Below are 15,130 nucleotides of genomic sequence, written 5' to 3'. Positions count from 1 at the left end.
GCCAGGGGGACACCACATGCGCCGCTGCCCCAGTACCGACAGAGAAGACTTGACTGTGTAAGACCTCAGTGTTCTTAATTTTAGGAACTTTCCCTCTCAAAGAAAACAAGGGACTTTCCTAAATGTGCCCTATGACATCTTGAAATAGTGTCCTTTTGAGGTCAGTGAGACTGTTGAAAAGGACTCTAAGGTTTCCAATCCTGTTGCAGCTAGACCTTTGCTGGTCGCAGGTAAGGTAAGTGATCACCATGTTGGAATCCTCTTGCCCCACCCCAAGCACTGCGACCAGCACCTGGAGGTCGGGGGCTGGTGGTGGTGGTGGTGGTGTCCTCCCCAGAGTGGGCGAACAGGGACAAACGAGCCACTGTTGATGGGAATTGTGTGGTGTCTTAGGCCAGTTATTTCCTACCATTGTTAGGTATTTACCATGAGTTCTGCTGAAGGTACAAACTGGCTTGTAGGATACTCTACAGTAATTTAATTTTTGCTGGCTATTTTACCAAACCTATGGTTTCTCCTCCTTTCAAGGAAACTGGGTATTTAGAAATGGAGAAAGTTTGTTTTTTATTATAAAACTAAGATTACTCACAAAAGGATGTCTTCTGTGTTCCTTAGGACGAAACCTTTATTTTCCTTAAATCTTCCTATTGTCGATTCGAGAATTGGCTCCTAACTGCGAGTGTTTGCTAACTCTTCTCCCCACACACCGTGTTGGATTAAAGCATACTAGCAAAATATGTGAGTTCCCCTAAAAGCAAGATTCTTTACAGAGGAAGGACAGAGAGATGACAGTGCAGGCCCCATGGAGATGCCTGCTTTCTGTTTTTTCTTAATTTTTACTTCACTACAGAATATGTTAAGTACAGTATGGTACTACCATGGGCATTTACCCATCTAGTGTGTGACTTGACAAGTAGGACACTCCTGACGGTCCGTCAGTTGGCATGCCACCACCTGTGGACATCTCTGCTGCTGACTTCTGCCTCGGAGGTTAAATCTCCTGACTTTCCTGTTTATCGTTCTGTCACCTTTGGAAAATACTTTTATTTGTGTCTTTGTTTAAAATTGTATATTAGTAGAATAGTATTGTGATTTTGAGAAACGCATATGTTCCATTCAGTATTCTGTGAGATGTCAGTTTACAGTCAAAAGAAGCGCTCTTCAACGGACTTGACACTTTGACCTTAGTAAAATTAAATTCGATGTTGTAGTTCTGACATTTTTAAGTGATGTGGCATAAATTGATGATTGTGGTAGATGGGTATGTCCTGGCATGAGAACACTGGGAGTGTAGACGTTTGTTCTTTAGAGGGCAGGCCAGCAGAAGCATGTCCTCCAGAAACCTGAAATGTCCCTGTCACAGGTCTACAGGGACCAGCGCCAGCTTTAACTGTCCGCCTGCCAGTGTTATCGGTGAGACAACCTGCATGATGAACAGAGCCACCGAGGGGTCCTGTGACAAGAGTAAAATTGTAAATTGTGACACAATATAATTTAAATGAAATAGCAGTCCTTTTGTTGCCACTTCTAGAAGTCTGTGAATAAGACAAAAGGCCTGAGGATGTTAATTCCCAAGGAGAGTGAGAGAAGGGACAAAGCAAGAAGTGGGAACCCTGACTCAAAAACTATCTGCCCAAGCCTATCCTCAAATGGGAGGCTTGTTTCAAACCCAGTCTATGTCATTGTGATGCCTGTTGGCCTCTGAGCAGAGGGACAGGGTCCCAGGACACCAGCCCATACTGCAGGGGCACATCCAGGGTCAGGGTCATGGTTCTCCTCTGGCTCATGATGGCTGCTTAGCATGTTCTGTGTTACAGAGTTTCAATCATGTTCCCTTTTTGTTAAATGTTAAATTGAGAAGATTTTTAAATGATCACATTATGAAGTTTTAAATCACTGAAGGCTGTTTGAAGCTGGCAAGTGGGAGCGACACATGGGTGATAAGATCAGGAGTGGAAGCAGGACTGGGCCTGTCTTAGGCCTGTCTGGTTTGATGTGATGGGACCTGAGGGCTGTGCCCTGCAGTGTGTGTGTCTGTGATCGCTGGTAGCAGAGGACACTTATGGAAGCATATTAGAGATCACAGGATGATTTCCACCAAGATCATCATGTGATCCTCCTATATAAAATATTAGTTTTGGACTGCTGCAGTCTACTTGGGTTTCTTTTCTCCTTCTAGAAACCAGCAAGGTGAACAGGAGGGAGGGTGGAGAATCCCATGTTCAGGCAGGTGTAATTACCAAAAGCAGCTGCGATTGGCAGAAATGGTCCCCATTTCTGAACAGGTGTGTTTCCACTTGGCCGTGGAGTCCTGGCTCTGGGTTCCCTGCAAATCCTATTTGTGGAGGGCAGCTTTCTGGGCAGCATTGTTGGGGTGAGGAGCTTGGGAGGTCCTGTAGAACAGGTACAGGAGAGGGTATGAGCAGAGGCGTGAGTCCACTAGGGAGGTGTGTCAGGGAGTCCGTGACACCACCACCTGGTATTTCCGATTGTCCAGGAATGGAGCTGTGAAGTCGGACCCCATTGGGGGTGTGGGGAGTTAGATGGGGGTCCTTAGGAGCACAGGAGGCACTGGTGGGGCAGGTGAGGGGCCCAAGAGGAGTGGACACTGGGAACCAGGGTAAGTGACAGAGGAGGCAGGGGTGTGACAAATGGGAAGGAGGACACAGAGAGGGTGAGTGTAAGGGGGAGACAGAAGGTCCCCCGGCTGCAGATGCCATGGGAGACAGCAAAGGGAAAGGTGGATCTAAGGAACATTTAAAGACAGTGTTCAGGAGAACTCACAGAGGTATGAATCTGGAGTCTGCCCTTCGAAACCGTGTCCCACCCTCAAAAATAACTGATCGCCAAAGACTGTGACAGGCGTGGGGTCTCTGGAGGGGACAAGCCAGCTTGGTGACAGGTGTGGGGTCTCTGGAGGGGACAAGCCAGCTCGGTGACAGGCGTGGGGTCTCTGGAGGGGACAAGCCAGCTTGGTGGCGGGTTTTTTGCTTCCACATTATGTAACGCACCTCCTCTCCTTTCAGCTCCTGCAGCTAATTGCCAAATCCCAGTTAACTTCGCTGAGTGGTGTGGCACAGAAGAATTACTTCAACATCTTGGACAAAATTGTTCAGAAGGGTAAGATGATGACCACGTGTTTGATAGCAAGTGCAGTGTGAGGAGATGGGGTTCTTCTTCATTCCTCAGTATGTATGTTGTCAACAGCGATGATGTCCAGTGATGCTGTCGTGTTGGGATGGGCTATTACCACAGGACAGTGAAGGATCCCTGGGTTTTAGAGAAGTTTCACCTTGTTGAGGTAGCTGGTCTGTCTACCTTAGCCATGTGACCCCATAACTGTGGCTGTGGCCATGGCGTAGTCACTAAGGTATCAGACGAGCCTGTGGCTTTATTCTTAATTTAAGTCCATCTTGGTCACTTACTGGCCAGTAGTAAAAAGAACTTTCAGTTTCACAGTGAGTTAATGTATGTAGGTGAATTGCTGATTACATGTGTAAGCTCGTCAGGATAAGTATAAAGGGAAACAGACGTTGCCAATTTTATAGCGAAAATTGTAGATGCAGCCAGGAAATATTTAATGTTCTTTTAAATTTCATCATACTTGTGGTATCTCAAAAAAATATGCCAGTTTGGAGTTGCAGTGAAATTAGATCATTGTTATGGTGGTAAAATACACATTTTTGAGTTTACTGTTTTAACCATTTGTAAGCACACAGTTCGGCTGCATTAAGCACATTGTCCACCTGCCACCAGAAGGTCCTGTGGTCCTGCACTGACCCCCTCCCCTTGCACCCTGGCTGCTCCTGGTGCTGGCACCTATCCAATTTCATCTTTGTTAATGGACTCCACTCTGAGCACAAGTGTGTGGGATGTGGGGTCTATCCCTTCATGACGGCTCCCTTCCCTGCACATAGTGCCCCCTGAGTTCGTGTGTATTGGGGGTTAGGACCCTGTTCCACTTCCATGGGTGCCCATGCACTCTATTCATCTGTACTGTGTGTGTTCTTGTGCGTTCCAGTCCTCGACGACCATCAGAACCCCCGTCTCATCAAAGACCTCCTCCAGGACCTGAGTTCCACCCTCTGTATCCTCATCAGGGGGGTTGGGAAGTCTGTGCTGGTGGGAAACATCAACATCTGGATCTGCCGTCTGGAGACCATCCTCCGCTGGCAGCAACAGCTGCAGAATCTGCAGGTCACTAAGGTACAGGGACACACTCATGCGTGAAAGGTGCTGGTGGCTTATTGGAATGTTTGTTTTCAGATGGATTTGGCCCAGAAGGCCCTTGGATAGCTTAGATTGCTTTTGGGTAGACAGTAGAGATGGTTGCCTCTGAGAGGAGAACAGGTAATGAGTTAGTCTGCTGATTTGCCTTCCAGGAAAATGAGATGTTTTGGGCTAAAACAACTGCCCGTGAGTCATGGGTGCCTTGCCCTGCCAGCAACTCCAGGGTTCATGCTTTCCCATGTCCCTGCCGTCCTTGTGTTGTGTGTGGCTCTCCAGCAGACTGCACTGGGGGAGAAGATGGTGCACTTGTGTAGGTCGTTCTGGTCGGGTTTATTCCAAGAGCTAGTTTCAGCAGGAGTGTTAACACCTTTGACTCTAGTCAGCATCTCAGGTGGAATTTGTGCCTCTCTGGGACTCTGTAAGATAAAGAATAAACGGAACGCATTTCTCAGTGCCCAAGAGATCACCCTTCAGTCTCCAGACTGCCCTCCTGGAGGATGTACGGTGCTGGCTCACCCAGGCCTCACCCAAAGCCAAATATTTTCAGAAGTGATCATGGAAAGCCTTAGTTTTCAGCTATTTACCATCTAAACCTGAGATTTACAGAAGAGGAGAGGTTCCTTAATTACGGCCTGAAGTCATGAGTACTCCGACGTTCAATGTCTGTGAACACTATGCAGACTGAACAGAAGTAGGTCTGGAATTGGTCCTGCAGTGCCCTGAGCTGTCACACACCTCCTGTCCCCCCACAGCTGAAGGCTGTGATTGGAAGGTCTGTCTGTGACACGCACGTGGTATGGAAGCCTCATACAAGTGGCCAGGCCACGCACCCAGGTCCCCCTCATCCCTCATGTGGCCAGCTTGTGTGGCAGTGCCACTGCAGCTAGTGAGCTGGGGGCAGGCAGCCAGCAGGGGTCTGTGGTCAGGGTCCTGAGCAAGAGCTTGTGGCTGGGAAGCTGCAGGCGGGGCTGCTGCTGTGTATCATTTAGACAGAAGTGTGTGTTCACTACGGGCAGAAGGGCAGAGAAGCTGCAGAGTTGGGCTGGGATGCGTCACAATGGGGAAGGAGCAGAGGCAGGGTCATTCCTCCTCACCTCTGCAGCTCCTGGATCAAGAAGGCAGTGGCTTCCTTTAGGGTCTTCCTTTCATTCCCACCAGCATGGAGCATGCATGGAGGGAAGGCAGCAGTGGGGACGACCCCCTGACCTGGGCCTGGCTGCACGCTCAGAGCTGGCTTTCCTGTGGCCTTATCCCCTGTGGCCCCAGCTGGGGGTGATGGTCATGCTCACTCCTCACAGTGCAGGAGTTAGCCAGTGTGAGCCAGTGTGGTGGCTCCAGTAGCAGCTGCAAAACCAGGGACATAAGGCCTTGTGGGGAAGACAACTGTGGCCAAATTGGTGGGAACCTGAGTTTGGGGTCACTGTATGTTGGGAGCCGAGCAGCCTGACTGGGATGGCAAGGGCTGCGTGTGTTTGAGGGTAAGGCCAGCCCATGTGCGTGAGGGGCCTTGGTGCATGAGTCCTGGGCACCTGAGTCGGGTGCACCCCTGGCCACCACTGTCTGCTGGAAAGTGGTGAGAACTCCCTGAGGCAGCGATGAACAGGAAGTGGAACAGCTCTCAGTGGCCCCTTATGTGCCAGGTCCTCTGTCCTCAGTCCCCTATGCACTACAGTAGCGTGAGGCCCTGGCATGAGGACAGAGGAGCTTCCATGAGAATGGGGATCGCTGTGGTTGGTGTGCTAGCAAGACCTCCCAAAGCCGTGTTCCTTCACACATGGTGACATGATTACAGGGTTCCTGATGAGAAATGGCTTAGCTAGGCAGTGGGGGGCTGAGCTGAAGGCCCTATGGCCCCCGACAGACTGTCCAGCCAGACGGCTTGTGCCCCTTCACATCGAGTCATAGCTGTTCTGAAGGAAACTGCTGGTATTTCTGCTGTGCTGTCTTGCAGGCGGCCACCACAGGGCTGGGTGTTGCAGCACCAGGCTCTCACGCCTCGTGCATCCAGGGTTTTTCCTACCACCTCATGTACCCTGATGAGCCTTGTGACGTTAGCAGCAGGATGTTTATGAGCTCCTATGTGACGCGGAAGCTCCTCTTCCAAGAAGAAGCACAAAGCAGCAAGTCTGAGTTGTTCCTGTAACCGTGTGGAGACCTGGCCAGGGAACACGCACACATGTGTGCTCTTCAGTGTGCGCTCTGCTGTGCACCAGCCCGCGAGACCCTGTAACGACACATGCTCCGTGTGAGCCCCTTGTCCTTGCTCACACCATGTAGCCTATCGGGGGTGCAGGCGCATGTGCCAGTGGGATGGCAGGATCTGAAATGACTCATGATCACATAGCAAGTGACATCCCGGGCACTGGGCTGTTCCATAGACTGGCAGCCGGTGCCGAGGCCCACATGTCAGCAGTACCTGAGGGGCTACGTCCTCCCCACACACACAGTGCCAGGAGAGCACTTCTCTGTCAGGGCGGCCACATGGCAGCGATGAGGACACAGAGATGGCACAGCCAGTCTTTCATCACCTCATCGCACCCCACCCCAGAGATTTCTCCATGGAAGTGCACTGTATGTGGGGATGCCAGGACTGCTAAAGAGAACAGAAATCAGGAAGAAGCCAGTCGTCCTCAGGGCTGACCACTGAGGGCAAGGACACTCAGCCATGTTGGAAGCGTTCAGGTGTGGCCAGGTGTGCAGGTGTCTCCGAGTCCTCAGGACGAGCAGGCTTATCTAACCTTGGCCATGCTCCATCAGAGACCTTGCCCCATCTGTTGCTGGGAGATTTCCCTGGTGAGAGGTGGGGGGCAGGGTGTGTGCCCAGCCTGGGGCTGAGACATTGTAGTCTGCATCCTCCCCCTCTGTCCCATCCTGCCCCCTCCCATCCCTGCCCTCGCCCTCTCATTCTCTCCCTCCTCTCTCTCCCCTCCTGTCCCTCTTGTCCCCTCCCTCCCAATAGGATGATGCACAGGTCCTTTCTCAGGGACACACCTGGAGGCTTGTGGGAGGGAGGGTGTGGCTTCTCCATATGACATCAGATGCTTACAGCTGGATGGAGCCTTGGTGGCAGGTCAGTGGCTTCATCTCCTCTGTCCACAGACCCTCCATCTCTCTTTCTGGTCTTGGTGTCGTGTCTGACGAGTGAATCCTGCACTTGGGGGGTCTGGAGGAGCCGAGGGTACAGACTAGCTTCTGTTCCCCTCACCCTATCCTCCAGGGTCCCCATGTGGCCAGCTGTTTCCGGATACAGGTGTGGGGCACAGGACTCATGCTGCCAAGTGTGAGGGATGGTGACACTTTGGTCATAACTCTTCAGCGGTGTTACGTTGTGAAGCACCTGTTCTCACTTGGCCATTAGGCCCTCTTGTAGCCATGCTCCCAGGCATCATGTGCAATGAGATGCTGTCCACTTCCTTTCCAGCAGGTGAATGATGGCCTCACGCTCAGTGACCTCCCTTTGCACATGCTCAACAACATCTTGTACAGATTCTCCGACGGCTGGGACATTGTCACGCTCGGCCAGGTGACCCCAACGCTATCCGTGCTCAGCGAGGATAGGCAGCTGTGGAAGAGACTGTGTCAGTACCACTTTGCCGAGCAGCAGGTGAGTGTGGTGGCCTCGGGGCCACAACAGAGCGTCAGGTAGAGGGGGGCTGGCATGCGCCCCTTGCCCATCTCTAGTGACCACACTTGGCTCTCCCAGCCTCCCTGGCCGCACCACACTCCTGTAGACCCAGCTTTGGGGACTAGCTCGAAGCATGTTTGTGTGCGGCCCGCTGGGCGTTCCAGGATGCTTACTTCTCCTGCGGGGCTCTGTGAGAGTCACACGCACGTGTGGGGCATCTGCTCTACGCAGGGCAGCAGGGCACAGGTGGAGGAGCCTGATGCAGCACATCCCGTCAGAGACGGGTTTGGGTGCAGCTGGGACAGAAGGGCAGGAGGACAGAACTGTGGATGCATGGCCCAGGGGAGGCTGTCACTCTTGGGGGAATGGGGGTGGGTTCGGGGTGTCTGAGTAAACAGAGGTTGCCTTGGTACAGGAGCAGAGCAAACTGTCTGTAGCCCTCAGAGTCTGTGGATAGGGGTGCAGTGGCCATACCAGGTCCTGGGGTTTTCCCAGCAGGCTTAGAAGAGCCACAGAAGAGCTGGGAGCAGAGTGTGGAATCCAAGACATCATCACCCTCCAGGAGGAGGGGGGTGGCCAGAGGAGAAGCCAGGGCACTGGGGCTGGCTGGTGCAGCAAGTCTCAGTAGCTCTCGCCCGGGGGACCAGACGAGGAGGTGCGTGAGCTGTTGTGAGGTGTCCAGAGGGCAGCGGGCAGGGATCGCTCTTCAGCTGGATGAGGAAGGTGGCTCCAGCAGCTGAGTTCAGGAGTGGAAGGGGCACAGGCCCCTGAGAGCCCAGAAAATGCTGCCAGGGGTCCTGAACCATCAGCTCAGCAAAAGTCCGTGGGGTTTAGCTATCGGGAGCCTGCGGGGACCCTGGAGAAAACTGAGGTAAATTTGTTGGAGTAGAAACAAGTCAGGATAAACTTGAGCTGGGAAGAAGTATTAACTTGTAACCTCTGCATAGGAGATGGTGGTGGTGAAATGTTTGGAGGGGAGGATGGGAGAAGCCAGGAGAAGAAGGTTCTCCAGGATGGAGGAGGCAGGTCAGGCTTGCCTTGGGTGCTGGCTTCACGGTGCTGGTGGGGATGCTGGAGGATGCGGGTCTGCTGGGCTGGGATACGTCTGAGTGGCTGCTCCAAGTCACGCCTCGCTGTTTTTCCAGGGTGGGAACTGGAGAAGGTCCACCGGCCATTTTTGAGTCCATGCATGTCCTTAAATAACCCGGGTACCCTGCACCAGGTTTTCCTGTCGATGCTTATTGTGAGCTGTCGGTGCCCACAGGTGACCCTGGCCTGCACATGCTCTGTATAAAAACAGTGTCCAAAAAGGTTGTGTGTCAGGGCTCAGTGAGTGACAGGGAGATGCCGAAGGAAGACAAGTACGTTGGGAACGTCTTGACAGCAGGGTGGGAGGGAGCACACCTGCCCACGGAGTGGCCAAGGGGCATGAGGTCACACTGGGAACAGTGACTGCCGGGCATCCTCACAGGAGCTGTGGCACGATGTGGGGCTGGCGGGGGACAGGCTGGGAAGCGAGCCCACAGATGGGAGTCTTCTCTTCACGGTACTTGAGGACAGGCATGTCCACGGAGCTGGGCCTGAAGCTGTGTTTGCTCCTTTGTCAACCTGTCCTCTTTTCTGGTTCTGTTAGAGACAGGAGCCTGTGCCTCTGCTCCGTGGGAAGGGCATAACTGGCCCTGAGAGCCCACGTGAGGTGCATGTAGGTGTGCAGGTGACGGTCTTTAGTTGTAAACGGGGGCCTGCTCCTCAGGGCTGCCATCAGGAGGAGCTGGGTGATGTTTGAACCCCTGGGACCCTCCTTCCTCAGTACGGCTCCAGGAGCCCCTTCGGGCTTCTCCACAGACACACAACGCGCCTCTGGCCGTGGGTGCACTTCCCAAGGCTGAAATCCTTCCCCCATGTTCTGCCCTCTTCATATGGTGCCCCATCTCCTCAGGAACAAACGGCCGCCCTACATGGCCCCTCACCTGCCCCCAGCCTGGCACAGTTCCCTGGTCTGGAGAACCGTCCCTCTAAGTGCTACCATGCTGCCAGCCGTCTGTCGCCCCCCGGCCATGGCCTGCAGTGCCACCCTCCGCTCCACAGCTGCTCAGCATCTGCTCTGTGCACGGACCCCATTTCCGCTGGGCATTGCCCTGCTGGTGGACGTCTGTGTTCTTTCCACCTTGTGGCTTTGGTGGATCCTACAACTGTGAGGACATACACGTTTTTGTGTGGATGTTTGTGTTCATTTCTCTTGGGTGGACAGCTAGGAGTGGAAATGCTGGCAGGTGTCAAAGTTTGGAGGAGCTGCTATGCTGTTGCCCCTAGCAGCTGCACCACTGCACCTTGCTGGCCGCTGTGCATGAGGCTTCAGGCGTCTCCGCACCCTCACCAGTCAGGGCTCATGGTTACTGGGTTTTCTATTGTAGCTAGCCTAGCGGGCGTGCACCTCATTCTGCATTCTTGGTGATGGAGTGTGGCACCCTGGCCACCTCTGCACCAGGTCCCCTGCCCTGTTTTCAGTCGTGTTGTCTCCTTTTTACAGAGATGCGAGTGTTCCTCCTGTGTTCTAGGTACAGGCTCTTAGATACCTTGCGTGTGTGATGTAATTTTACCTTACTAGAGATTGTGGGCAAGTCCAGACCAGAGTGCTCACAGCTGCCACGTGCTGTCCCACCGTACACATGCCGTGGTTCACGTGGTTACTTCCTCACTGATTTGGTCCGCGGGCGTTTGAGTTCACAGAACTGGATGTTCCACGCACCACGTCGTGTTGTCCCTGACATGTTGTGAAACCATCTGCTGGTTCTCAACGGAATTTTGTCTGTTAGTTTTGTAGACATCTGATCCTTTCAGAGAAGGGCCACGTGGAGTGGAAGCTGATGTACTTTGCCCTACAGAAGCACTACCCGCCGAGAGAGCAGTACGGGGACACCCTGCATTTCTGCCGGCACTGCAGCATCCTCTTCTGGAAGGTAACCATCTCGGACGGTTCAGTGTTGGGGAGGCAGATTCTTTGCATCTATTTTAGGTATCATGGTAGAAAAAAATGGGAAATTGTAATGAGAAAATGGGATTTAGGACACCAAATATTGGGGCTGGGCAATAGATTGACAGAAGTAAAACACAGCTTGTGGTTTGAGTCGGAAACATTGGGAAGCGAAGTGTGTGTTTCTGCCTCTGGTAGATGTTTGCTGGTAAGATGTGTGTCCCCAGGGGCAGTGGGGTACCTGGCACCTGGTCCTGGGTCAGTGCCGGGTTCCTTTCAGTGGTTCTGGGCACCATGCCAGCCCTGAACCTGAGAAAAACGGGCTGATGTGTTCCTGTGCTTTACAAACCTAACACTCCTTAGCGGGTGCCCCAGGCTTGGCGTCCAGTCCGGGGCCCTGTGCCCCCAGTGACCCTTCTGCTGGCATCTCCTTGTGACTCCCCTCCATGCCAAGCCCCTGCCACATGGAGGTGACAGCCTTTCAGAGAGACACGGGGTTTCCTTGTTTGATCAAAGCTGAACCAGAGTCTCCTGACTCACACTTGTAGTCGGAGTACCCGGGGCACTGGACACCCTTCACCCTGCGACCTCCCCTTAACACAGACCCGGGCTCGGTCTGTTCACGGTCGGGAGGAGAGCTCATGTCACAGTCTCCTTGACCGTGAGCACGTTTATGTTGTGAGATGACCTAGCTTATTCGGAGGCGAGTGTGATCCGTGTGCACATCCTGCATGGGTGTGCCCTCCCCCCCCCCCCCCCCCCCGTGCTCCTGGGGGATGGCCATTGACTTCTGGTCACACCATCCCTGCTTATTTTTTGCTCTACGTTTACCTGTAACTTGTTACATGGATTGCATGGCAAGCTCTAGATTGTTGGAACAGAGACGAGCACTTGAGATTTTCTCACCTCAGAGCACATGTAGATAGAGCGTGCAGTGGTGTGGAGCATGATTCCTGCACTACTTCAGTGGAGGCTTACTGACTACAGGGAAGGGAAGCAGCAGCACCTCTCCTACGCCCTGTGCGCGAGTGCCATGAGGGTTCATTTCTCAGTCCCTGATATCTGTTTTAGTATGACTCTCATCTCGGAATTAAAAAGACAGTACGTGTTCCATGTTTTACAGTCGTAGTTGTTTTGTAGAACACGGTTCCTTGAGGGCAGAGCATTGGGGAGCAGGCCTGTTCTTGACTGGGTCTGACGAGTGAGTCCTCGAGTCCATCAGTCGGGGAGTGGGGCTACTGGCTGGTGCGAGGGGGCCCGTGTCACCAGTCCCAGGGTGCGGGCCCCACCATGGGAGGGGGTGGTGTGCACATCACACACAGCAGGTGCTTGTGGACATAGAGGAGTGGGGGGTGGGGGTGTCACCTGATGGGACCAGGCTGACCCACTCAATGTGGTTCCTCCTCCGGGAGTATCACTGGCACCAATGCACACCCACATGAGGACCTCACCGTGCTGTTGGAGTCCCTGCCCGAGTGGGATCTGGTCTGGGCCTCACAGGTCCCTGGGAAGGCACCCTTCCTCTGTGGTTCCACGGCGGCTCTGTTCCTTCTCCTGCCTGCTCTGCAGCTGGATTTCTGTTCTTCTCAACTACCTGAAACTCCAGTGGGGTGGGCTGGGGACTGGACAGAAGGAAGCCAGTTAGAGGCCAGGACTCGGGGTCAAGATTGTGTTGTGTCTCTTTGTCTTGGTGCATTTGCCACCAAAGTACGTGCAGCAGCCGGTATTGAGGCTGCTGGTCTGGGGTTCCCAGTAGGATCAGGATCTGTTTCAGCAGATCTGCGATGAGCAGCAGAGCCCACTTGGTGGAGCGGGTTCCTGCACCTGCTTGAGTGCTGTGCCCACAGGATATGCCAATGGCCCGCCCTGGTCTCTGTAGTGAGGCCAGCTCGCACGCAGCAGGCGGGCGGGGTCCCACTCATCTTGACCCCAGTGGGTGGCGGGCAGGGGTGGCAGAGGGGGCAGGCTGGCGCAGACACAGCGTTGACAAAGCACAAATAAGCAGAAAGGAGAGTAAGGTAGAGAGTGGCTGTGTGACTCCTGGGCACGTGGCAGGGCAGATGCTGGGATGTGAGGGAGAGAATAAATGACTTTCCAAGATGTGTTAGAAATGTTTTCCGTACAAACTGTGGGGACATCAGCCTCACTTTGCTTGTGTTGTGTGAAGTTCTGAGGAGTCCGCTCAGTACTCCTCCCTGTCTCAGGGCCGTCTTCAGGATGGATGGGCGGGGGCCGGGGGGGGGGGCATGCCATCTTCTGCGTGTGCTCACGGCCCAGCTCCATTACCAGCCGGTTTCACCCACACGTGGATCGTCGTCATCACGCCGGATGCTGTGAGCAGCCTGCTCTCTCTAACATTGGTTTTCCTTTCTCTCCCCTCCCTGCACTCCTCCCGGTTCTTTCTCCACGACCTCAAAGGACTGCCGCCTTGCTTTGTTGTTCAAGGTACCTCCTAGACCAGGCCTCGAGTCGCGTCCCCTGCATGCTCCCCCGCCGGCCGGGGCTCTCGGCACGTGTGCAGCCTGCCGCGGGAACCACCCACCCGAGCAGCTCACGGGATGTCCCGTGGGCCAGGGCTTGAAAGGCAGGCCCGGCCTTAGGGGGCGCGGTAGATGTGTCTGTGAGATTTCAGCCACGGTGCACATGTCAGCGCCTCGTGGGCCCATGCGGCGTGGCCCCCAGCTCCCTCCGGCCTGTGTGCTTTGTCAGTCTTGCAGAACGCCTATTCCGTTAGTCATTTCTCCTGATAAATAGGACCCTGGTTTCCAGCTGAGTGCGAGCTCCCTGGGGGCGCCCAGCTGTTGGGGCGGGCGTCCAAGGACCAGGCGGGAACCAGAGGGACAGCGCAGAAAGGGAGCTTTGGGGCCACCTGTCTGCGGACAACCCCCATGGCTGCCTTTGTCTTTGTAACACTGCTGCTGTGTGTCCTCCATGCGTCGTCGTGGTGGGACCTGGGTGCGTCAGGACCGCCCGCTGGCAGCTGCCCTGTGGTGACACCTCTCCCTCCTCCTGCAGGACTCAGGGCACCCCTGCACCGCCGCCGACCCTGACAGCTGCTTCATGCCCGTGTCTCCGCAGCACTTCATTGACCTGTTCAAGTTCTGAAGGCGCCCCGCCTGCTGCCATCTCACCATTGCTGCGCTACAGCCAGTGAGCCAGGGGGACGCCAACACGGAGAACGCTGCTTCCCTCCCCATGTGGACGTAGCAGGGCTGTGGTGTGGGGTTTTTTGAAAGGCAGTTGGGGAACCCAAGCAGAATTATTTCTACTTTCTAAAAATCCTCTTCATTTAAGTTCACTAAGGTTTGCAACATTGTGTATTTATAAATATAGTTCAGTAAGATTCTGGATTCTTAGCACCACATTCTGTGCGGGACTGACACTAACAGCTAATACTGTGCTTCTTAATGTCACATCATAGTTTCCTGATTTTGTAGTAATGAGGGGCAGGGGACGGAACAGTTGATCCTTGTAAATATGGGGTGCAGAATATTTATTTTTCTTAATATGTATTTTAAGTGCATTGGTTTTGTCCAAGTGAGTCCTGTTCGGATGTGGAGTGGACCTGGACAGCAGGTGGAGCCTTGCGCTCAGTGGTCAGGCTGTGAACTGTGTACGTGGGCTGTGGCCAACAGGTGTGGATGGCACGGCAGCCGGTGCAACCTCCATGTCACTATCATGGACAAAGTAATAAATCCTGTTTATCTGCTCATCTGACTTCATCCATTTTGCATCTTACTGAAAAAGTAGTGTCAGTGGTTTTGATATCATTGATTTAAACCTATTTTTAAAATAATGCATGTCTATTTTAGATAATTTTGAAAATAAAGGTGTATGAGAGAATATATACAGACACCCATCATCACTGTTCTGCCACAAAGCACCGTTCCCCTCCTGGCGGCCGTGGAAGAGCAGTGTGAACCCATCCTCCTTCAGTTTTTTTCTAAGTGTATTAAAATGGTTTGCAGTTTTGCGTATCTGTAAATAAAAATTCTGGATTTTCACTATCACGTCTGTGTTGAACTGGTGCCGAGGGCCAGCGAAGTGCTTCCTGCCTGATGACCACTTCCCTCTGGACGCGGCGTGGAGCCCAGGGCCTCTGTGGGGCCAGGCGGAGCTTGTCCTGATGCCTTTGGCGTCCTGTTCATCTCTTTTCCTTTTACAACCAGCCATTTTTTCAAAAGCATTTTTGAAAACGTGGGTTTTATTGGCTACTTACCCTCATGGCCAGGAGGATGCTGCTGATCGTTAACCAGAGTAACTGATGAGCAGCCTGTCAAGAGCCTGTCTGCAGCTGCCTG

At 53.5% G+C, this 15,130-nt stretch overlaps 1 protein-coding gene across 6 annotated transcripts in view; it reads left to right on the top strand.

Moving 5' to 3' along the window:
* Window positions 1-14,836, top strand: part of FBXO25 (F-box protein 25) — a 54,133-nt gene extending 39,297 nt beyond the window's left edge. For 3 of the 6 annotated variants that reach the window (XM_041767232.1, XM_041767231.1, XM_041767233.1), the window contains exons 6-11: window positions 3,027-3,120; window positions 4,022-4,206; window positions 7,652-7,834; window positions 10,672-10,815; window positions 13,248-13,274; window positions 13,845-14,836. In XM_041767232.1, coding sequence (XP_041623166.1) covers window positions 3,027-3,120; window positions 4,022-4,206; window positions 7,652-7,834; window positions 10,672-10,815; window positions 13,248-13,274; window positions 13,845-13,934 — 723 coding nt within the window. In that variant the 3' untranslated portion in view covers window positions 13,935-14,836. The remainder of the gene's footprint in view (window positions 1-3,026; window positions 3,121-4,021; window positions 4,207-7,651; window positions 7,835-10,671; window positions 10,816-13,247; window positions 13,275-13,844) is intronic. The other 3 variants (XM_041767234.1, XM_041767236.1, XM_041767235.1) reach the window with 3 other exon arrangements.
* The last annotated feature ends 294 nt before the right edge of the window (window positions 14,837-15,130 follow it).

Source organism: Vulpes lagopus, chromosome 8 (genome assembly GCF_018345385.1).
Source record: "Vulpes lagopus strain Blue_001 chromosome 8, ASM1834538v1, whole genome shotgun sequence".
Classification (NCBI taxonomy): domain Eukaryota; kingdom Metazoa; phylum Chordata; class Mammalia; order Carnivora; family Canidae; genus Vulpes; species Vulpes lagopus.
Note: the sequence above shows the minus strand (reverse complement) of the source record. Positions and strands in the feature narration are given on the sequence as shown.